Source organism: Phyllostomus discolor, chromosome 5 (genome assembly GCF_004126475.2).
Source record: "Phyllostomus discolor isolate MPI-MPIP mPhyDis1 chromosome 5, mPhyDis1.pri.v3, whole genome shotgun sequence".
In the NCBI taxonomy this organism is placed as follows: domain Eukaryota; kingdom Metazoa; phylum Chordata; class Mammalia; order Chiroptera; family Phyllostomidae; genus Phyllostomus; species Phyllostomus discolor.
The window spans coordinates 22,910,513-22,931,907 of NC_040907.2; the positions used below are offsets into that span (position 1 = coordinate 22,910,513).

The 21,395-nt window shown below is 39.4% G+C and overlaps 1 protein-coding gene across 3 annotated transcripts; it reads right to left on the bottom strand.

Moving 5' to 3' along the window:
- Positions 1-2,581: 2,581 nt before the first annotated feature.
- On the bottom strand, positions 2,582-18,916 carry SFPQ (splicing factor proline and glutamine rich). 3 transcript variants are annotated; one of them, XM_036025760.1, is made up of 13 exons: positions 17,977-18,916; positions 17,092-17,280; positions 16,458-16,759; positions 16,267-16,362; positions 15,532-15,728; positions 15,349-15,433; positions 14,720-14,837; positions 14,039-14,087; positions 13,837-13,958; positions 8,227-11,384; positions 5,048-5,095; positions 3,759-3,842; positions 2,582-2,674 (listed from the first exon to the last, which is right to left on the bottom strand). In XM_036025760.1, exons 1-10 carry the CDS (start codon positions 18,802-18,804, stop codon positions 11,247-11,249), a joined length of 2,124 nt encoding a protein of 707 aa, XP_035881653.1. In that variant the 5' UTR covers positions 18,805-18,916; the 3' UTR covers positions 2,582-2,674; positions 3,759-3,842; positions 5,048-5,095; positions 8,227-11,246. The 3 variants fall into 3 exon arrangements, with proteins under 3 accessions (XP_035881653.1, XP_035881654.1, XP_028367157.1); XM_036025761.1 differs by lacking the exon at positions 8,227-11,384; XM_028511356.2 differs by having other exon boundaries at positions 5,048-11,384.
- Positions 18,917-21,395: the final 2,479 nt, after the last annotated feature.

Here is a 21,395-nt window from a genome sequence, read left to right on the forward strand (position 1 = left end):
ATAAAATAAAAAATAAAATTGTAACAGAGAGTTCAGTACATAAACCAGTCACTTATTATGAAGTAGTATGCAATGTACATAATTTTATGTTCTATAACTATCATACAAATGGCAGCACAAGTTTGCTTACACCAGCATCACCATGAACAGGTGGTCCCAGGCCACTGTACATGCAGCCCACTGTTGGATGAAACATTAGGTGGTACATGACTGCACTGTGAAAACATCCATCATCTCACATTTCTTTTTCGAGTTCTAAGCAAATTTCAATTCTACAATGCATTAACTATAGTCATGTTGTTAGGTCCTTAGGCCTTTCATTTTATAGCTGTTTTTAAGTGCTAGCTCATTTTTTATTTCCAATTCCCTAATAATCAATTTGAAGCATCTTTTTATGTGCTACTGGCCATTTCTATTCAAACCCTGGACCTATTTTCATCTTTAAAGATTTTTTTAGAGAAGGGAGGGGAGGGAGAGAAACATCAACCTGTGGCTGACTTGCATGCATCCCCACTGGGGACCTGGCCTGCAACCCAGGCATGTGTCCTGACCGGGAACTGAACCAGTGACTCTTTGGTTCAAAGACTGGCACTGTAACCACTGAGCCACAATAGCCAGGGCCCCTGGGCCTATTTTTAAGAGCTTTATAGGTTTTAGAATGAAGGGCAGGGAGGTTGATTTGTTATTCCACTTATTTTTATGCATTCACTGGTTGCTTCTTGTACGGCCTGGACTGGGGATCTAACCCACACCACTGTGGTGTACCAGGACAACACTGAGCTACTTAGCAAAGGCCCCTTGTCCTTCACCTTCCCCCCAGCCCCAAATGTGTTATTTACATATTCTCTCCCCTTTTTTAGGTGGTCTTTACAGTTGCTAGATGGTGTCACTGAAACAGTTTTTAACTTAACTGGTTAAGTCCAACTTGTTTTTTTTGTTTTTGCTTATGTTTTTGGTGTCTTATCTAAGAATCCTTTGCCAAACTCAAGGTCATTAAGATTTACCCATTTTCTCCCAAGTTTCATAGTTTTCATTGCCATATTCAGTATCTGAACCACTTTCAGTTAATTTTCATACACGATGTGAGGTAGGGGGCTACAGGAATCTTAGAATCAGCCAGAATCATGTCAAATCTGTAAATCAGTTTGGAGAATACTGCCATGTTAACAGTTCTTTCAACCCACAAACATATTTTCCCATTTGGATCTTCAGAATTCCTTCCAAGTCTTCCAAGCTCCTCCTTTTGGCCTCAGGCATGTTTGCAACTCAACCTTTTTTTGGTGCAAAACATTACATGCCCCAAATATCATGTTGTTAAAATCTTCTGAACTTTACCATGTTCTAAGTTCTGAGCTTGTTAGGCTTGCTTTCCCTCTACCTTGTCTTCACACTCAATGACATCTCTATGTGAGGCATCATGCCAAGTAATTAAAATACTAACTACTAATCAACACACAACCTTGCTAGGCAGGAATTATTTAATCTTATTTAATATTTGAGATTTACTAACTTGTTATAGCTAAATGGTCTCTACCAGGGCCTCCAATTCCTCCGGTACTAAGGCTTTATTACTAATTTCCCCCTAAAGAATCCATGGTGTAAAAGCTTACCAAAATTACATATTTCTGTACTCTATCAAATATTAAAACTGTATCAGATCTTCTAAGGACATGGTCTAGGGAAAGAGTCCTCAACTTGCTGTGAACCCTGACTGACCGCATTTAAAAATTCCTTGTACTCCCCCCTTTTGTGCCAGAAAATGTGCTAAATGCTTTTTGTGCACCATCTTTTATTCAGGGACCCAACTAAGAAGATAGTATTTATTTTACCAGTAAGCAAACTGCAACTTGCCAGATAATGCAGCTGGACAAATTGCAAAATACTTGTACTCTAGTACTTTAAGATCCTGTTATACTCCTCCCTACTTTATTAATTATACTGCGTATTGTTCTTGCCTTGAGGTCCATAAAGCTTCAGATCAGTTGGCAATCAGAGGAGGAAGAGAAAATTGAACCAAGACATGGACTGAGAAGATTCTTGATTTGGGATAGCTGGCCTCCCTGCTTAAAAAAAACAAAAAAAACAAAAACAGCAACCACCGATAAGCAAAATGACTATGGCCAAAAAGAGAAGTATCTTGGTCTCATCCCTGGTACTGACTACAAGAGTTTTTCAAAGCAAATTCCATAGAACCAGTGACTGCTGTGACTTTCAACTCTTTCTTTGTGGCTATTTCAGCTAATCTCAAACTCTTCTGAATTCCAACTTTCTTCTCCTTAATCACAGCAAGCTCATAAATTAGCACTTTAGATATAAAACCTATAAAAAATAAAGGCAATATTAAAATTTGATGCCTAAATCAGTTTAGTTAGGACAGAAAGACCATCTAATTGATTAGTAACTAAGAGGCTGAAGTAGCTCTGACAAAAAAGCCTCAAGAAATATAGAGTCCCGAATAACCTGTTCTATGTCTAGAATATGGAACATCCTTTTTAAAATCACCTAGAATAACAAGTTGATGACATAGGAAAACTCTAGAAAATGAAAGAGTACTACTTAAAAACAGAATAAAAGGACAATCTGATTTTTAAATGTCTTTTATTAACAACAATTAGGTTGTTCATTCCTCTTTGCCCTCTTCCTCACTGGTTTCCTGGACACAGTTCACCTGATCCTGCCAATCAAAGGAAACAATTACTCCCAAAAGATGTAAAAATCAGAGTTATCAAGTTTGTTAGCACCAACCAAGTTAACTTCCTAACACCAAAGAAATAGTAATCAAGGAATGTGGTATCAGTGGTATTTAATAGTCGGTCTAAGGGTTTCTTTAGATGTAAATTGTTTAAATTTTAAACTTATGAGGGCCTTTTAAATCTGAGTGATACCTGTCTATGCATGCAATTCATTAGAGGAGATAGTAAGCTAAGCTCCACAGTGACCTTTTAATAAAAGTTTTATTGGACAGAGCCATGTCCATTGTTTATATATTGTCTTTTCTTTCCAGCTATCACAGCAAAGTTAAGTTGCCCCTTGAAATTGCCAACCATTCTAATGGATCACTTATAGTTATTTTGTTTGCCATCTATTTTCAAGTATAGATGACCCCACTATGTAACTATAATCATGAAAAACAAAATAGGGAACTTCAAAATCTCCAAACCCTCCTCTGCGTGGTGCTATGGACGGAGGTAAATACACACACACACATACATTTTATTAACTGAAATCCCTGTTTTTCAGAGGCTTGAGTCAAAGCAACTGACAAAGCCTACAACCTCGGAAGGCTGTTAAAACTATTAAGTACGTAAGAACTATTTCCTTCAAGAAAGTTTTAACGAAGAAGAAATTAAAATGAGATATTCACACACAAGTACCATATTTGCCATGAATACTGTGCATTTTACCTGAAATTTTTAGGAAAAAATAAGGATGTACATTATACATGGGTAGTACCCGAAATATCTTGTATCGGTTCTTGTGTTTTGTAATTATTTATTACATAAAACTACTTGTACCATAATGTTCAAAAATAGATACTAAAATTCCTTTATAATACAGAAAACAAGTATTTAAATATAAATTAAAAATTGAATTAAAAATTAAAAATATTTCAGGTAAGAAATTTTCCCCTGAAAGTTTGGGCCAAAAATGTGGATGCACATTATATTATACACAGCAAAATATGGGAATTATTTTTGTATCACCCAAGTGTCATTTTTTCCGTAGGATTTTTACCAAATAAGAGTCACTTAACTTACCTCAACACTTCTGCAGTCTAGCAGGTTTTGGCTTTCCTTCTTGGTTGGCTCATGCTGTGTGATGTCTTGAGAACAATTATCCACCTATTTTCAAAAATGTACTTTTATTAAAATAACACCTTCAGCATATTACATTCTTACTAATGTTTAAAGTGTATACTTTATGTTTGGGTTCCAATTAGTGGTTGTATTTATTTGACTATGTTACTGCTATACCAAGGTTAAACTCTAAACTTTTTCACTTGTATGCATGAAATTTTCCCTCCTACCAATGACTAAACAGTTGTTCCTCTACTATTTACTGGACAAGGAAAAAAGAATCTTAAGGAAAATTTGAAAGGGTCCTAAGGTGAATTTAAAACACTGAAAATACAGCATTTCTCCACTAATTCCAACGTCCTTTTTTAAAAAGGGATTTTAATATATTTTTTACAGAGAGGGGAAAGGAGGGAGAGACAACAACGTGTGGATGCCTCTGGTGTGCCCCCTACTGGGGACCTGGCCAGTAACCCAGGTATCCGCCTGACTGAGGATCAAACCAGTGACCCTTTGGTTCACAGGCTGGCACTCAATCCACTGAGCCACACCAGCCAGGGCTCAAGCTTGCTTTTCTGCTCTTCTGTAATGTTTTCTCTACATACCCATGCACTTTTCTTTGAATTTTACTGTTTAACATTTTGTAATATTCCCCCCATCTTCTCTTTCCAACTCACAGACATGTATACTTCTCTTTTTGAAAACAGAAATATAGGAATATTATCCTAGGTAAGATAAACATCTTAAAAATCAAACACATTGCCCTGTCCAGGTAGCTCAGTCAATTAGAGCATTATTCCAACACACTAAGTTGTGTGGGTCTGATCTCTAGTCAGGGCACATACAAGAATCAACAAATGGCCCTGCGGATTGATCATTGGCCTGAAAACTGAAAGGCTGCTGGTTTGATTCCTGGTTGCTGGAGGCCAGGCCTCCAGGTGCAGGCACGTGGTGTTTGGCCTCCAAACACCAACTGATGTTTATGCTTCTCTCACACGTTTATGTTTCTCTCCCTCTTTCTCCCTTCCCCTTTCTCTAAAAATAAAATCTTTTTAAAAAGAATCAACCAAAGAATTCATAAATAAGTGGAACAAACTGATGTCTCATTCTCTGTAAAAATCACTAAGTTAAATACTGAACAAAATCAAACATGCTTTACCCTACTTAGGTAAATCAAATTATTTAATCATTAAATAAAACACCAAATCCAAAAGTCCTCTACTTCTAAGGTTAAGATTTCTAAGAACACTTACTTCAAATGAATGTGCACTCCAGTATCAGCCAACATCAACCACTCGTACCTAAAGAATAATAAGAAAAAGTTATCACAAGAGACAAGGGTATAAGGTTTGAAAATGCTAGTTAACTTCAAAATTTAAAGAGTAAAATTCCAGAGACCAAGATTGGGGGCAAGTAACAGCATTAAAAAAGTAGGAAGAAACTTCATGGAGGGGGGGAATCTAAAATTATTCTTACATAAAGTAAAAGCAGACACCTGAATTAGAATGAAAACTATACCTTCTTTTAAAAGACAAAAGCCTAACTGCTATTTTCACCAGTCTGAGTACAATAAAGTTTGACTGCAATCCAAAATATACTATCCCTTATGTGAAGGTATGTGACAACGTTTACCTTACACCAAATGAGTTTTAACATCAGCTCTCTTTTCATAAAGCACGTACCCTGCGCCCCATTCAAGTAAGTCTTCCATTCTCAGGTGGACTGACCACCTTCAGCAGGAGTCCTCCAAGAGTACCCTCCCCATTCCACAGTACACAACAATGCAGTTGTTATCCTGTAATCCTATATATTTGCTTCATCCTTTCCAAGTCCTCACTGATTTAAGTTAGGGCAGGGAAGCTATGTCTTATAGGGACAGCAAGGAACCTGAGTTTTTTTCTGAGGGAGAAGACATTCACCTTCATTATATATGCCTGCGGGGCCACTGCACAAAAACCAGAAAGATCAGCCTTAATTCAAGTTCCAGGTTTTTCTTCCTCCCTGATTATCACTGCCAGAGGTATATGAAATAGAGTTCCCTGTTGCACATGTACCATCCATAAGGGATACTATATCGTTTTGCATTCTTCCCATTCTCCAGATTATCCTATTCTGCATTCAGCCCCCCACTTTTCACCTTCTGAATAAAATCTTTTCAGCACTGGTGTTCAAAAGCAACATTTTTATGGTTGATGATTTACCAACAACTGTGAGATTTTCACAGTTGAGTCTTTAAAAATTGCCAATCATTATCTAGCAGCAATGACAGATGATTAGGAGCAGTCAAATCCTCTGTTCTTTTCCTAATAGGCAGCCATTTGAGAACTGCACTAGCTGACAAGAGCACTGAACATTATCAGCTAAAGCCAAAACCAAATAAAGGCCCAGAACAAACATCCCGGCTCTCTAAAACCTATCCAAAATCATTAAGGGAAAAACAGTAAATGCAGGACTGTGGATCGTGTCACTGCAGCTGACAATGATTAACAATAGAAGACATGCAACCCCCATTAAGATTAAAGTCCAAAACTAGTCACACGCAGCTATCTCTATTGGGGGAGAGTGAGACTGTTATGTATTCTTCGTAGGTTTTGCAACCTTGTATGAAGAGCACCCGTTGCATTTCTTTTATCTTTCAGAAAGCACCTGTATCTGTTCCAAGGGCCTAACAGTACGAAAATGCATTCTGGCATCACACCTCTGAACATCAGCCCATTCTCATTAAAAAGAATAGTTTTTCATTTGTAGCAAGAAAAAGAATATGAAATACAATGCAAGCACCTCAGTAGTATTATTACTGAAACCCATTTACTCCCAGCTTTTTGACTAAGTGGTTTTTAAAGACCCTCTACACTAAAATTCACAAATTATAGCTACGTACAAATCAAAATCAAAACTAGTAAGAATCGACCTAAGTCACAGGTCTCTCATTTGAAAGTGCAAAAGTCTATTCATCTGAAAATAAGCAGGATGAAGCAAAATTAACCCCCCACCCCAATAATGTTCCTGAAGTCCATATTACAAGTACATTCTCACAAAATTGTTATCAACTGTTAAGAAATAAACCTGAGCTTTAATTTCTAAACATTCAATCCCTAAATCACGGCAGCAAGTGTTGGCCACCGATTTAATGGATCATGCCAGAGGAAAACCCCATCACAGGGATGTATGCCAATTTAGTGACAGTCTTGTCACTAACACCTACCATTGTGTTTGCTTTGTATTACATTCATAAGCGAGCTAAACTAATCACCATTTGCTCTTTCATCTAGCAGGAGAGTCAAAAGTTATTTGCTTGAATGGACTACATATAAAAGTACAAATCTGTCCCCACCTTATGACTTGCTTGCTGAAGAGCAAGCCATTTTTCTTGATGCAATGGAAGAAAATTCTCAGAGTCATGAATCGATTTCACACATTTATGGCAAAGTAAACCAAACTTTCCAGTTACAGAGCAGAAAGCATTATACATGAAAGCTGTTTCCCATGCACACTAGCTAAAAACCAGTTCAGAGACCAAAGTTTAAGTTGAGTTGAGGTCTGGAACAAAAGTCGATGCAAAGCGTACGTCCTAAGCAACAAAAGAAGGTATTTTTGAAGATTCTTTGTAATTAAACATTTTGGATTGTAACATCACATCCCTAAAGCTAAGGGAACCAAATTCAAAAAGCTACTCTGAACACGTGCAGTTATTCTACATAATACGACGAGGTCTTATGATTGGGAAATGATTCCCAACATGTACTGAACTGTAGGCAAGTCAATGTGCCACACCAACTTCCCCCAGGTTTAGAGTATAAACGTATTTAGTAAAATCACGTAACCTGAACTATTCACATTAGATTCCCATCTAAGCCCAAGTTAGTAAAAAGGTATTTCCATAGAGCTCGTTTTTAAAAAATATTGTATATCACATTACAAAAAACCCACTATTTTTTTTTTGTTAATTCACTCTACCTGCAGAATAATTACCTCTAAAATTGCAGTCTGAAATTATTGATATTGCTGACCTACAAGGCAAGGTCAGTTTGCTACAACAGAGACTAATTATCATATGCTATACAGTCCATGGTCAAGATGCTAAAAGCAGTCTGCCTCCCAAGTATGGTTTGGTTCCCTTTTCCCCCACACCACTGATGTGTTCCATGTTATCTTCAGTTACAATGCAACTAAAGAAAACCACACAACTGAATCAGATATATACCAAACAATCAAGTTTGCACTTTTTATCTGAGAACTGCAACAGCATTGAAGTCTGCCTGACAAATTACAGCTCTAACCCCAAACCCACGCAGTTTTGATAAGCTAGCTTTACCGTACAAGTGTTGGGTGCTGCACTGTTATTTCATTGTCAGAAGTGTGATGTCAGAATGCCCACGGAATAAAAGTACATAGCAAGTCACCAAGTTAGATTATATTGCTTGTTACCTACCTGTATGCAGTCGGCAATGAGAATCTTGGAGCAAGCAGGAATACTACATCCGGGTCCTAATGTCCATTGCCATTTGCGGTACTACGTTCCTCACAGTTACGCACTGCAGAAATGCTGGCTAAATGCAGTTATGTAGCAGGCCACTACTTTAATAGTGCATAATTGCAGTCCAAGAACACCAGAAAATATTCCGCCAAAACTTAGTGGCTTGCCCAAGAAAAGCCAAGTGTCTAAATTTTTATCTGCCGTAATATGCCACTTATAAAAATTGCACAAGCGTAACATTACAATTTCCCAAATTATATTGTTTGTATTAGTGATATAATACATCTGTAAAGAGTGGTGGGGTTTGCAGTACTTAAGGAATTTAATTAGTGTTCTAAGAAAAGAGGATTGTGATTTCACTAAATAGTAGACAGCCAATGGGTTAGGCTTATAAGATACCTATTACATACACTGAGGTCTCTCAGAGAATGCAGTTTTTAAAGATTAGGAGTAGTAAGTTTAAAAATGACCAGTGTTCCTCTTAAAACAAAATTATGAGAGAAAGTAGAGAAGAGGAAAATGGGGGCAGGTGATTTCTTTAAATGAGAAAAATGGCTACTTCGAAACCACTACCTTCCCTTTCCCACCCCAAGTTTCATCAGCTTTTAGGCAACTACTTTTTAAGATTACTTAAAATCACGTTAGGCTAAAAACTATCATATACATTGCAAGACTTACAGAAAGTCTATTTGAGCAGCTTACAACCCTTGGTATACACTGCTATTTCAGTGATAAAAGTAAAAAACTTAGTTGAAACTAAGCAACATTACTTGCTAAACAACGTTTAGCAATTCTACAGCCCACAGTAAGGCCATCAAAACCACAACTTTCAGCAGATTATCCATTAGCATCCTTCACCACTCTTCAAAGGTACAGTACTACCAAAAGCTTATTTTAGGGGTCTGTGCCAGCATCCCTTATAAAGAAAGGCATGTAATCTGAAAAATAAACTGAAACATTAATTTTATAGGCAGATTTTCCCATTTCCCCACCAGCCCCCACCCACACACATACAAGTTCACCCTCCATGGGTGTCCCATGAACACCCCTTATTTTATCATTAGTGGAGTCCCTTCCACACAATTCAAATCAAATTGTAATGGACTCCTCTCAAATCAAGACCTTTGTTTCCATACAGAAAAATCTCATACATATCACCAATTCATAACTTGACCAGGGACAAAACTTCCTCATTGATGAAATTATGGGAGAACTACTACCCATGTCCAGGTGTCTTGGTGAAGAGAAATAATCAATATTTTCTAATGAAATTCCCTTAATTAGCACACCATGTACCTGTCAGTCACACAAACAGAATTGTGTGACATGCCCTTATTCTCCACTAGTGTTTTACTTTTAATATTGTCCAGTTTCCCAAGCATAAAGTGCTCAATTGTTTCAACAATAGAGCTCCCTTTGTACACAGGCACAATTCTAAACTTCAGCATTTTAACAAAGATTTGATTTAGAATTTTACTTTTGCCAATTAGCACCAAGAACTGAGGTGAAAAGGAAGACACATTCCATAGTGAGAGTTCTAGAACAAAGCCAAACCATTCAATTACTTTGCCTACTTTAGGAAGCTGTTCCCTCTGCTAATGCTAATGTGTATACACTGGGAAAGCAGGTCTCCACTGTTGCACTATCAGACAACAGTAACAATGTACTCTAGCATTTAGTCAAAATATCGTACTCTAATGAGATTCAATGAAGTTGACAATAAATTGACAACACCACTGAAACACTCCAAAGCTTTACGGTGGGAGGGTGTTTATATTTATACTGTGTAGCATGAACAACCCTCTCTAGATTTAGTGCCACATCAAATGGAACTATGGAAAAACAGATTAACAAGTATTTTATAATTAAGAATGGCTATCTGCAACCCTATTTGTTAACAGTCACCACTCTTAGAAAAGAGAGCAAGTAGTTTTCTGTAGTCCTACTGATCATTTTGCCCAACGAAGAGGCCTAACAAGATGTAAGTTTCAGAGTACAAATGTATATATATAACTACACCTAGTTTATGGTTACTATAGTTCTTACTTTCAGGTTGAATTTTTCAGACTTTATAAACCCCAATCTTTATATATTGCTTAAAGTAATACATGAAAAGATTTCATGTTTAACAATCTTTAATTCAAACGTGAAAGTTCAATACAAGCCATTTTGCAGGGCTTGGGACTCATTCTTTTAAAAACAAGAATGGAGGAATGCAATAAAATGATCTTTCCACTTTTTCTTCAGAAACTTTCAAGGAAAGGATAGATCATAGGGCCATAAAAGATCCATTTAGTCATTCACACCTTCTACCCCTACCAGTAATCTTACACCCATTCCATTATCTTAATACACATTCCTGAATGAAGATTTACAGTTCAGCTTTGCTTATATAACCATTTAAAAGTACTTAGCACCACTTGCTTCCTATAATGCCAAACAAATCAAATCATGAAACTGCTCCAATATGCATTTCTTCTTTTTAAAACGAGGGAGTACTTATTTATAGAAAGGAATACTTAGCCTACAGATACACTTCCCAGAAATGGCATATGCCATTTGAAGGTCTAGAGATTTCTCATGCTTCAAAGTGGAATACCTAGCCTAATGTGCACAAAAGCATGAATGGCAAAGTTGAAGATCAATATTATAACTATTTTATCTATTTATTTGAAGCACAGTAAAAAAAAATGGTACACTTTGGAAATTCAGTGGCACAAGGTACACTGCCATAACTTGAGGGACATTATACAGTTTTTAAAAAAAAGGAAATAAAAAGGAAAAAAAATTCCGTTTCAAAACACTGCATTACATAATTTTACCTGCCCAAACAGACCATTTACAAATATTAGGTCAATAAACTGCTAACATCCATAAAAAGGTAGCTTTCTTACTAAAATGCAAGAATTTAAAAGATAAAGTATCTAAACAAGAAAAGACAAAAACAAACTGGAATGAAAGCCTAGATGTCACATCTAAAATCGGGGTTTTTTGTTTGGGCCTTCATACTCTTCTCTCCCTCTACCATATCCTGCTGGAGTTCCAGGCCCCATTCCTCTAGGACCCTGTCCACCCACAGGTCCCGCACCTCCCTGCCCAAAGCGCTCAGTACGCTATTGGAACAGTAATTAACAGTTCATTATATGTAGTTGATGTCCATGTGTGTTAAGTAAATATTTTAGAAGGTTCCGTAGTCAACGTTCGTCGATACAATCACCAATGAGTCGATCCACAGGTACCGGGAACATAGAAAGGAAAAAAGGGTAATTTGAAAATTAGTTTACGATAATACATGCCTTGTGGTATGTTCCCACTTGAGCCATTCTCATACACCTGTTTCAAAGAATAGGTCTTCCCTGTAGTGCTAAAAAATTTAAGAATTAGTGTAGATGTGAAAACCCATTCCAAAATGAGTTTAAGAAATTTCACATCAGAATAACCCTTTGAAAAGCTTGCGAACTTCTCACTTTCAAGGTCTGAACAGGAATTTAATTTCCAAGTAAGCCTAACAAGCCCAACCAGACAGATTCAATTCACTCAATGAAGTGACAAAGACCTACTCACCAGTTAGTGGCATGTGCTGCATAAGAAACCTTGAGCTTTTCAAGATCTTAAGACACATCTGCTAAGTTGCAGAAACCTTAAAAGGTTCAAAGTTTTAATAAAATGCTACCAAACTACAAAAAAGCATAAAAGACTAATAGATTTAGTCACTTAACCGGCACAGTAACTTGATTTAAAAAACATGTTGCCATGTTCTCACAGATATACCACCTTCAGAGCCATCACTATATATAACCAGAGACAATTATGTTCACAGTGCTAGTCTGTATTGTTGCAAATTGACTAAATGTACAGCCCACCCCCGTTAACAGCCCAACTCTTCCTTTAGGTCTTGAAAGTCCACTGGCACTTAACTACAATTCCATGTTTGGGTTATCTCCCAAACCCAAGCCTAATACCAAGCTTAAGTGACTGCAATAAAACAGGAGTTCATTATTCCACCTACTTTTAGGTACTTTCTAAGTCTTAGAAAGCTATGTACCCAAACAGAAAAACCCTACAGATATGCAAGCACAACAGCCTGAACTAGCTTTCAAATTCCATTTAAAATCTATCGGTTAACTAAGTATTACCTCCAAAAACAAGGCAAACAAAAACAAAAATGGCATCAGGGTTTAATTATTCCTATACATAATTTCAATGTTTCTCACAAAATACTATAGGGCTATTTGAAAAGACTAAGTATCTCAATCCTTTAAACTATTTTTTTAAATCCTAAAAATTTTAGGGTTCTAGTACACTGTACTATATATTTCAAGAAGCTAAAAAGGAAAATTTGGGGGTTTCACAATTATGTTATTACAACATCTTAGAACCTGAAGGAGCTACCCATCACATGGAGTATAGAAACTTAACTGTGGGAACATCATGTAAAGTTAGATTTTAACAAATCTGCTTATATACCTACACAATCTGCCTTAAGGAAGCACATAAGCAAAAATGTTACCCACATTATTTTTTAAATTCAATTTGAAGGAAGCTAATAGCATTACATTTAATCCACCAGGTATTTACAGTTCTAATCCCCAAAAAGCCATTAGTGGTTTTAAATAGGTGAAGTCCCATACTAAATCCTTATGTTCCTATTTGTAAAATGTATCTAGTGAGTTACATGCTGCAGCTTCCTTCCCTTGCCAAAACCCTGTAGTGAACTTATCAGATTCAATTCCGTTTTGAAAATGCACTCTTCCCTAATCCCACTTCTAAAGTCAACATTCAGTTCTAAAAATTTATAAAGCCCTAAATACAGCCACTCAGACCAACTCACTTGGTTGTACTAAAGCATCCAGATAGGCTAGCTGCACAGCTAAAACATGACAGCATCAAGAAGGTTTAGCTCAAATGCACACAACTAGTATGCTCAAAATTACTTATTTTTTTTTTTGCTGTTCTGTAGCAAAAGAGGATGTCAGTTTAATTTTAGAAGGTGTACCTATAGACAGCCCCAACAGGTGGGAAACGACGAGTCAAAACATTAACAATTCCCTTTTATTGGCTAGAAGCCACACCAAATATAGGTATAAGTCCTACACATCACTAAAACATGCCTAGAAGCTGCAAACTACTAGTCTAATTCATACTTATGGCAAATACCAGTTCAATGAACAACAGTTTGCCATTAGATTACTCTCACTTGGATGTAGAATAATCGTGTACGTTATCTAACGTTTAGAATTTGGATTTGCCATGCGCTGGAGTACAAGAGTACAAAAGTACAAAAGCAATATATTGGAAAGCACCTAAGTCTACTTATTGCCAAACAACTCCGACATATTACTAACACCACTGATTTCCCATTGGCAACCATATCTGTTTAGGTTACCACACACTGAGTTCTTCTATGTTGCCAAAGTATTCCTCAATATTACGATTTACACGATAGGGGAACTAAAACAAGTCCGGTCACCTACTTAAAAAACAGAAAAACAAACAAACAAAAAAACACACATAAGTTGTGAAAGCGAGAACTTCCTTTGTACTACGTCCCGCAGGATACATTACCATGTCGCTTCCCATCATGGAACCACTCATGGTTGCTGGTGGAACTCCAGGGTTAGCTTCATAACCTATTCCACCACCACCACCTAAAGGTGGAAATTTCTGGCCTCCTGAACCATAGGGATCTAGGAAACAAAAATACCAGTTACAACTCAATCAGAACATTGCTCCCTAATGGTATTGCTTATTTAATTTTCATGCTTACCTCCCATGTTCATTGCTCCTCCACCACCCATTCTCATGTCTCTTTCTCTCTGCAGAGGAAAAAAAAAAAAAATCGTATGTCTGTACTATACCCATATGGTGACCAAAAAAAAAACCCCCACCAAAAAAACCAACCAAACAAACAAAAAACAAAACACAAAAACCCCACTTAATTTGTTTTTAACATAAAAAAAAAAACCTTCATTAAAGCAATCTTAAAAATCAGTTTCTGCCCTGACTGGTGTAGTTCAGTGGACTGAGGGTGGGCCTGTGAATCAAAGGGTCACGGGTTTGATTCCCAGTCAGGGTACATGTCTGGGTTGCAGGCCATGTCCCCAGTAGGTGATGCATGAGAGATAACCACACACTGATGTTTCCTCCCTTCTCTTTCTCCCTTGCTTCCCTTCTCTCTATAAATAAATAAAAACTTAAAAAAAAAAATGTTTCTGAAACCAGTTATTTCCAAAGACCTAAAAACTTCTTCCTAGCCAATGAACTGTTGGCCAGACCAAAAAGGTAACTCTAAAACTCTAAGGCGTATCAGTCAAAATATACTTGTTCAAAAAAAAAAAAAAAAGTGGTTATAATGTGCAATGTTATATTTAACTGAGTAAAATTTCATTCTAGGCACGTACAAGTTTTGCAGACAACTCCAATTAGATTGTAATAGGACTTTACTTACTGGATCCATGTAGCCCATTCGGCTATAACTTTCCTCTCTTTGGCGTCTCATTTGTTCTTCCATCTCACGCTGACGAATCATCATCTCTTCTTCCCTTCTACGTCGTTCCTCTTCTTGCCTGGAAATGTTCATCAAACATATAAACCAAAGTGTTATCCACATCTTTTCAAATTCAATTAAAAAATAAAGCTAATAGTTTGCCTAATAGCTTTACAAAGACTAGGTTAGTGCAAACACATAAAAAGGTCAGGAAAACCCTGGCTAGATGGCTCAGTTGGTTAGAGCAAAACACCAAAGGTTGAGGGTTCAATCCCCAGTATGGGCACATACAAGCAGCAGCATTGAGTGCATAAATAGGTGGAACACCAAATCAGTGTCTCCCTGTCTCTAAATTCAATCGAAAGAAAGAAAAGAAAGGAAGAGCCAGGGAAAGTTGAGTGTAGAATAGCCCTAGAGGCAATCTGGCAAAGAAAAATAAGCATTTACTTATGAAAATCTTACACATAATTCCAATTTAAGTATTATACCAACACTGACTCTGTACTTCATCTGACTCACCTGCAAAATTTAGGTTCATCTTTTGCCTAAGTATTAATGAAGAAAAAAGGCTTAGGTTAACAAAACTTTACCTTAATTGCATTTCTTTTCGTTTCTGCATTTCTTGATTGTGAAGTTCTTCCATTCGCCTTAATTCTTCCTGGCGTCGCATCAGATCTGAACATTGGAAAATTTTGTTTTGGATTTATTTTAATGAGATTCTGTTAAGTTCAAAAAGCAATTACCCTATTGGCAAAATTCAGAAGGCGATTTACCTTGACGCAGAAGATTTGCCTGATGTTCATGATAGGCATCTTCCATTTCACTTTCCAATTTGTCTTTTGCATCTTTCATGTTTTTTTCAACTTGTTCCCTCTGCTGTTTCTCCATTTCATCCAAGGACTTCCATCTCTGAGAATATTCATATTCAAACGTACCATGCTGGGCAAAACGAGGAGGAGTTTCTCTCTCCCTGACAATATTTAAACAATATGAATCAATTTGGGAATGTACACAAGAAATACTTCCCGACTCCCCTAAAATTATTGGTCTTTCCCCCTGGCCTTTCACTTGTAAGAAAAAACAGGAAGCAAAGACCACTTTGGTTCATATAGAATATCTTCACAGCAAAAACAAAGTAGCAGTGTGTCCCAGAATGATACAGTAACAGAGAACATGGGCACTGATAAATCCTATCTTCCTTATTTCTTAATTGTTTCCCTTAGCCAAATTTCCTATTTAAGGAAACTTTTCCCATCCTTAAAAATGAGGATACATATACATCATGCAATTGCTTTAAAAGCAAGACAAAACTGTATGTGAAACATACCTATCATCTCAGAAATAAAAACTAGGTATCTGAATAATTGCTTCAAAACCTCCAACTCCCTGAGCCTGATGTTTTCATTAAGCATACCCACTTGGAATAATTTTGCCCATTTCAAACAAAACTGAAAATTTACTACAAATTCTCACACTTAAAAACTGCCCAAAAGTTTAATCCATCTTACTTTTGATACATCGGATTCTTCTGCGCAAGTTTTTCAGGAAGACCATCTTCATCATCTAATTGTTCAAGGGGTTCCACAATGACTGGACGCGGAGTTCTAATAATAAAAAAGGTTCCATCTTATTTTCCGGTTTTACTGCCACTTCCTCATACAAGGCAACAGAAATTATTAAAATAAGCACAAGAACTTACGTTGTCAGTAAGAAAACACCTTCGCTGCATCTTTCAAATGCTTTTCTTGCTGCTGGTTTGGAAGCAAATTCAACAATGCCTTTCCCTGTAGATCTTCCACGATCATCCACAATTACCACAGCCCTTTCAATAGGACCAAACTGGCTAAAGGCTTCCTCCAACAGTTCATTGGAAACATAAGGTGAAAGGTTTCGAACGGAAAGGGCAGCAGCATGTGTGGCAAAGCGAACCCGAAGCTGTCTACCTCTCATGGGTGTATCATCAAGTTCAGCTTTGGCAATTTCAGCCAATGCTCTAGATTCCTGAAAGTTATCAGACATACTCATGTTAATGACCTCAAAAACTGTTTAACGCCCACTCTGAAAGTTGTACGCCTAATTCCCATTCCTATTCTTCCTCCAGCTCAAATTATCTTCAAGCAGCCTCCCTGACACCTTTCATAATAAAATGCCTTACCCACACACTCCCCTTGCCTTAGATTCCAAGTTATACACTATACAACAGTTGCATCTTTTCTGCAAGAATGATGAAAATTTAAAGAACAATTTACTCTTGTTCGTTTAAAAACCAGTACGTTTGTAATAAGAAAACAGAGAGGACCCTTTAATTATACATAAAAATCCGACAAACTCACAAGTTTAATAAATCCAAATCCTTTGCCTTTGTTGATAAAAACTTCTCCTGGTTCTCCATATTTAGCAAACAGTCTTTTGAATTCGTCCTCCGTAATATCAGCAGGTAGATTCCCAACAAACAACCGACAACGTTGAGTGTAAGTTTTCTCTCCAGGTCTCCTCAACAGAGACAAGTTGGCTTTAAACCCCTAATGAAAAAGGAAGGGAATTTTCAAACACCAGGGACCTCTACAAACAGGGAAACCCACTAATTTTGCCTTTGCCCAAACTGTTACCAATTGGGTTGCTCTTCTGTTTCGTTTAAACTCAAAGCAAGGTCCCACTATATTTGTGGGATTTCCAACGTAATCAGTATCCTAACATCAAACTGCCCAAATCACTCAAAATACTCGAGAATTGACACTCAGAACTCTCTACAGATAAGTCTCTGTACCAGCAATCTCGTCATCCCTATATGCTGAGCATCCGACTAATTTAAATCACAGCATAGTTAAAACGGCGGTCAAGTATTAAGAATAAAAAAGTCCCAAATCCCGTTGCCACCGACATGACTTGGGCCTTCACTTTTCAGGCCGGAACTCCCCCGATATCCCCAACCCTACTTGGGTTCCTCTGGCTTCAACAGGGCCCATCATAGCTTCTCACCGCCCCTTTCCTCAGGCCACCCCGCCTCGACTCTGACTGCAGCGAGGCCAAACCCCGGGCGGGAGGGCGGACCCACGCTGTCAGTCCCAGGCTCAGGCGGGCAGCCCCGCCCTTCGCCGCCAGTGCGCAAGCGCCCTTCCGGCCTCCGACAAAATGGAGGCCAGCGAGGGGGGGAGGGGGACGAGGAGGGGCCGCGGCCATCTTAGAGAGACCGACGCGTAGCGCCCAGAGACACTCACCTCCGAGTCGGAGATCTTTTCCTCGCTGCGGCCGCCGGGCCCACCGGGCGGGGGACCCTGGTGGTGCTGCTGGTGATAGGGGGGGTGGTGCTGCCGGCCTCCGCGAGGCTCCCCGCCTCCTCGATGCGGCGGCTTGGGATGGCCACCAGGAGCGCCTAGGCCCGGGCCACCGCCGGGCTTCGGCCCGCCTGGCATTTTGCCACCTTTGGGACCGCCGGGTCCTGGGCCCTGCTTAGGCCCCGGGAGAGGGCCCCCTGCGGGTGGAGGCGGCGGACCCCCAGCCTGAGGTGGGGTGGTGGGGACTCCGCTGCTCGGCGGCGTAGGCGGGGGCGCCCCGGGGGGCGCCGTGGTGACAGCGGGCGGCGGGGTCGGGATAGGGCCTGGCCCAGTGGTGGCCCCAGAGGTCGGGGGAGTGGCGGGAGGAGCCGGGCCGGAGGCCGGCGGAGTGCTGCTTACTCCAGGAGCCGGGCCGGGTCCCTGAGGAACGACGGGCTTGGACGAGTCCTGTGGCGGTGGCGGCTGCTGATGCGGTGGCGGCTGTTGATGCGGTGGCGGCTGCTGATGCGGTGGCTGAAGCGGCGGCGGCGGCTGCTGCGGTGGAGGCTGCTGCTGCGGTGGTGGCTGCTGCTGCTGTTGGTGTGGAGGCGGTGGCGGGATCGGGGGTTTGGGACCACCCTGGCCCGGGCCGGGACCCATGGGTCCGCGGTTCTGATTGAGGCCCATGCCGGGCGGCGGAGAGCGAAAGTCGTGGAGGCCGCCGCGACCACCGCCTCCTCCGCGCCGATGGAAACCGCCACCACCGCGGCTCCGGAACCGATCCCGAGACATGTCCGTAATCAAGGGGCGGTCAAGACAGAAGCGGAGAAGACGCTTAGGGAACGTGGAGGCCACCTTGCTTCGCACAAAATGGCGGATGACACAGGCTGTGCGCCGCCTTTGTCCTTTTCTTATATAGGCCTGCTGACCTGGCCCGCCTACTTCTTGATGGGTAGTTCCAATAGCCAGTTGCAAGTGCCGTACTTGATGACACTAAGTTACGAAGCGCTAATCTTTTCTATTGGCTCCTGGGTAAGAGGCGGGAGGAATGAGTGGCTGAAGTTTCCAGTTAGCCAATGAGTGGAAAAGGAGTTAGCTGTAGGCCGCTGTGATTTGCTGGGAGAAATTTGAATGGGTTCGCTAAACCAATTTTCTCAGGAAAGCAAGTTGCAAGGGCTCTATCAGCTCAAAGGGAGACAAATCAAAGGGCCCTTTTTCTTGATTGTTCCTGGAGCAGTCTGCTGTTATCCTTGCCCAGAAAGAACATAACGTTCTGTGGTTGACATTCACAGATTAAGTGCCTGATACCTACTCCACCTCGTGCAGGGCCAGTGAAATTAGAGAAACAGTCTTTCACACACGATGTTACTGATTTCATTTTGGAACCTCATTGGCGTACAGATTTGTCTATGAGTATAAACTTCACTGACATGCGTTCTTTAGTGAGTGCATTCTTTATTTTTTAAAAAGTCCTTGATTTTGCGTGTGTATAGAACAAATAATTTATAAACGCAACACACGGGGACTATAACGTTTTTCTTAATTCCACTGTCATCAACACTTTATGAACAGATTAAGATACTTTAAAATTGCAATATTAAAATATCTATGTGGAATCAACCAATAGGCAGTATCCTCTTCTAAATTTCCAACTTCTGTAAAGTGCACTAGCCATGTTCCTTAATACTCATCCTAGTTACTGTCATTTATGGACCTTTTGGCGAATCATTCCTCCCTCAATTAATTTTAGTTCATGGCTCCCTGGTTGGTGTGGCTCAGTGCTGGCATGCGAACCAAAACTCCAGTCAGGGCGCTTACCCATATAGGGAGCCAGGTCTCCTTGCGGGTGTTCTGAGAGAAGCAACCCAACTGATGTTTCTCTCCCTCTCTTTCTCCTTGCTCCCCCTCTCTTTGAAAATTAATTTTAAAAACCTTTTAAAAAATGAAAATATTAGCTCCTGGCTTATTGTCTTCCTTTCTACCTCTACTTCTGTTCATCATCCAACATCTATGTGGATGACCACCCAATACTCTGTCGATTTTTTACCACCTCACCTCCAGCAATCTTTCCTTCTATCTTAAATCACCTGCTCCATCCCCATGTTTGCCCCACAACTCATCCCTGTGTTTGTTATTGCCAGTAAGTATCCCATCTCTAAAATCTGTTTCAAGAATCCCAACTGTCTGATCACAGTAACTGATTCTTTGACTTCATCAAAACCTCCAAACCATTAAATACTACTTTTTCAATGTCACTCATTCTTACAACTTGTGTCACACAGTTTAGAAGTTAAGTTTGCCTACAAACACATACAATTCTTGTTTTCCTCCTTCTCCATTATACTCACCTGGTAAAACCCCATTCTAGTTGGACCTAACAATTTACCTTCTTTAACAAGGGCTGAGGCTTTCACTTTAAATTCTTGACCACAACCCTCAAAAAGACAGACTTTTCCTGGCACTCTTACTGAATTTTCCTAGTAAGTTCATTCTCCCACTTCCAGAGATAGTGCATTTCACACCTTCTCTGTTCAAACTCCTACACATTCTTCTCTCCCTTCACCATAACTAGTGACTTCTCATACTTGAGAAAATAAAAATCACTGGAGAGGATCATTCTCATCCAACTGAAAAGTCACAAGCCTACTTGATTTGTACTGTGAGGCACAAAAATTAATTTTCCTCCTATGCTCTAAATTCTTCTAGCTGGGCTAATCCAATTAATATAAGACTGATTAACAGGAGAAAATGTCCAACATTTATTATAGATGTACATTTTGGGGTGCCATAAGATATGAGACCTGAAGACACATGGGGCAGTTGAGGTTCGTATGCTATTTTGGACAATAGAGAAGTGGGCAAGGGTCTGGGATTTAGAAGAAGTAAGCTATTCACAGATTGATAGAAAGATCAAACGTAGAATTCTTGCTGGGCCACCCAGGAACAATGGGACACAAAAGGAAGTTCAACAAAAGGGCTTTGCTAGATTTTTCCCTGTCTGCCAAATTTAGTTTATGTTATGATGCTATGATGATGCTTACTACCTGTAAGCAGGTTTTTCTATCTGAATTCCTTTAGGCAGAAAAGGGGAAGAGCAAAGGTTTTTTCTGAATCTTTTGTTTCTCAATAATCAATTTAAAATCAATATTCCAAAAGTCACACTTTGGGGTGGCACAACGTTGGTCCTCCTCAATACCCATCTTCCTTTCCATCTTTCAGATACCATGAAAGATGTCTTTTTGCCCCTCTCAAAAGGCACTCCTGTTCAATGGATCCCATCCCCTCCTGCCTTTTCTAGGACTTTTCCTTGCATCATCAATTACTTCTACTGGGTTATTACCATCTTAAAAATAAACAAAACCTTCCCTTTATCCTATTATCTA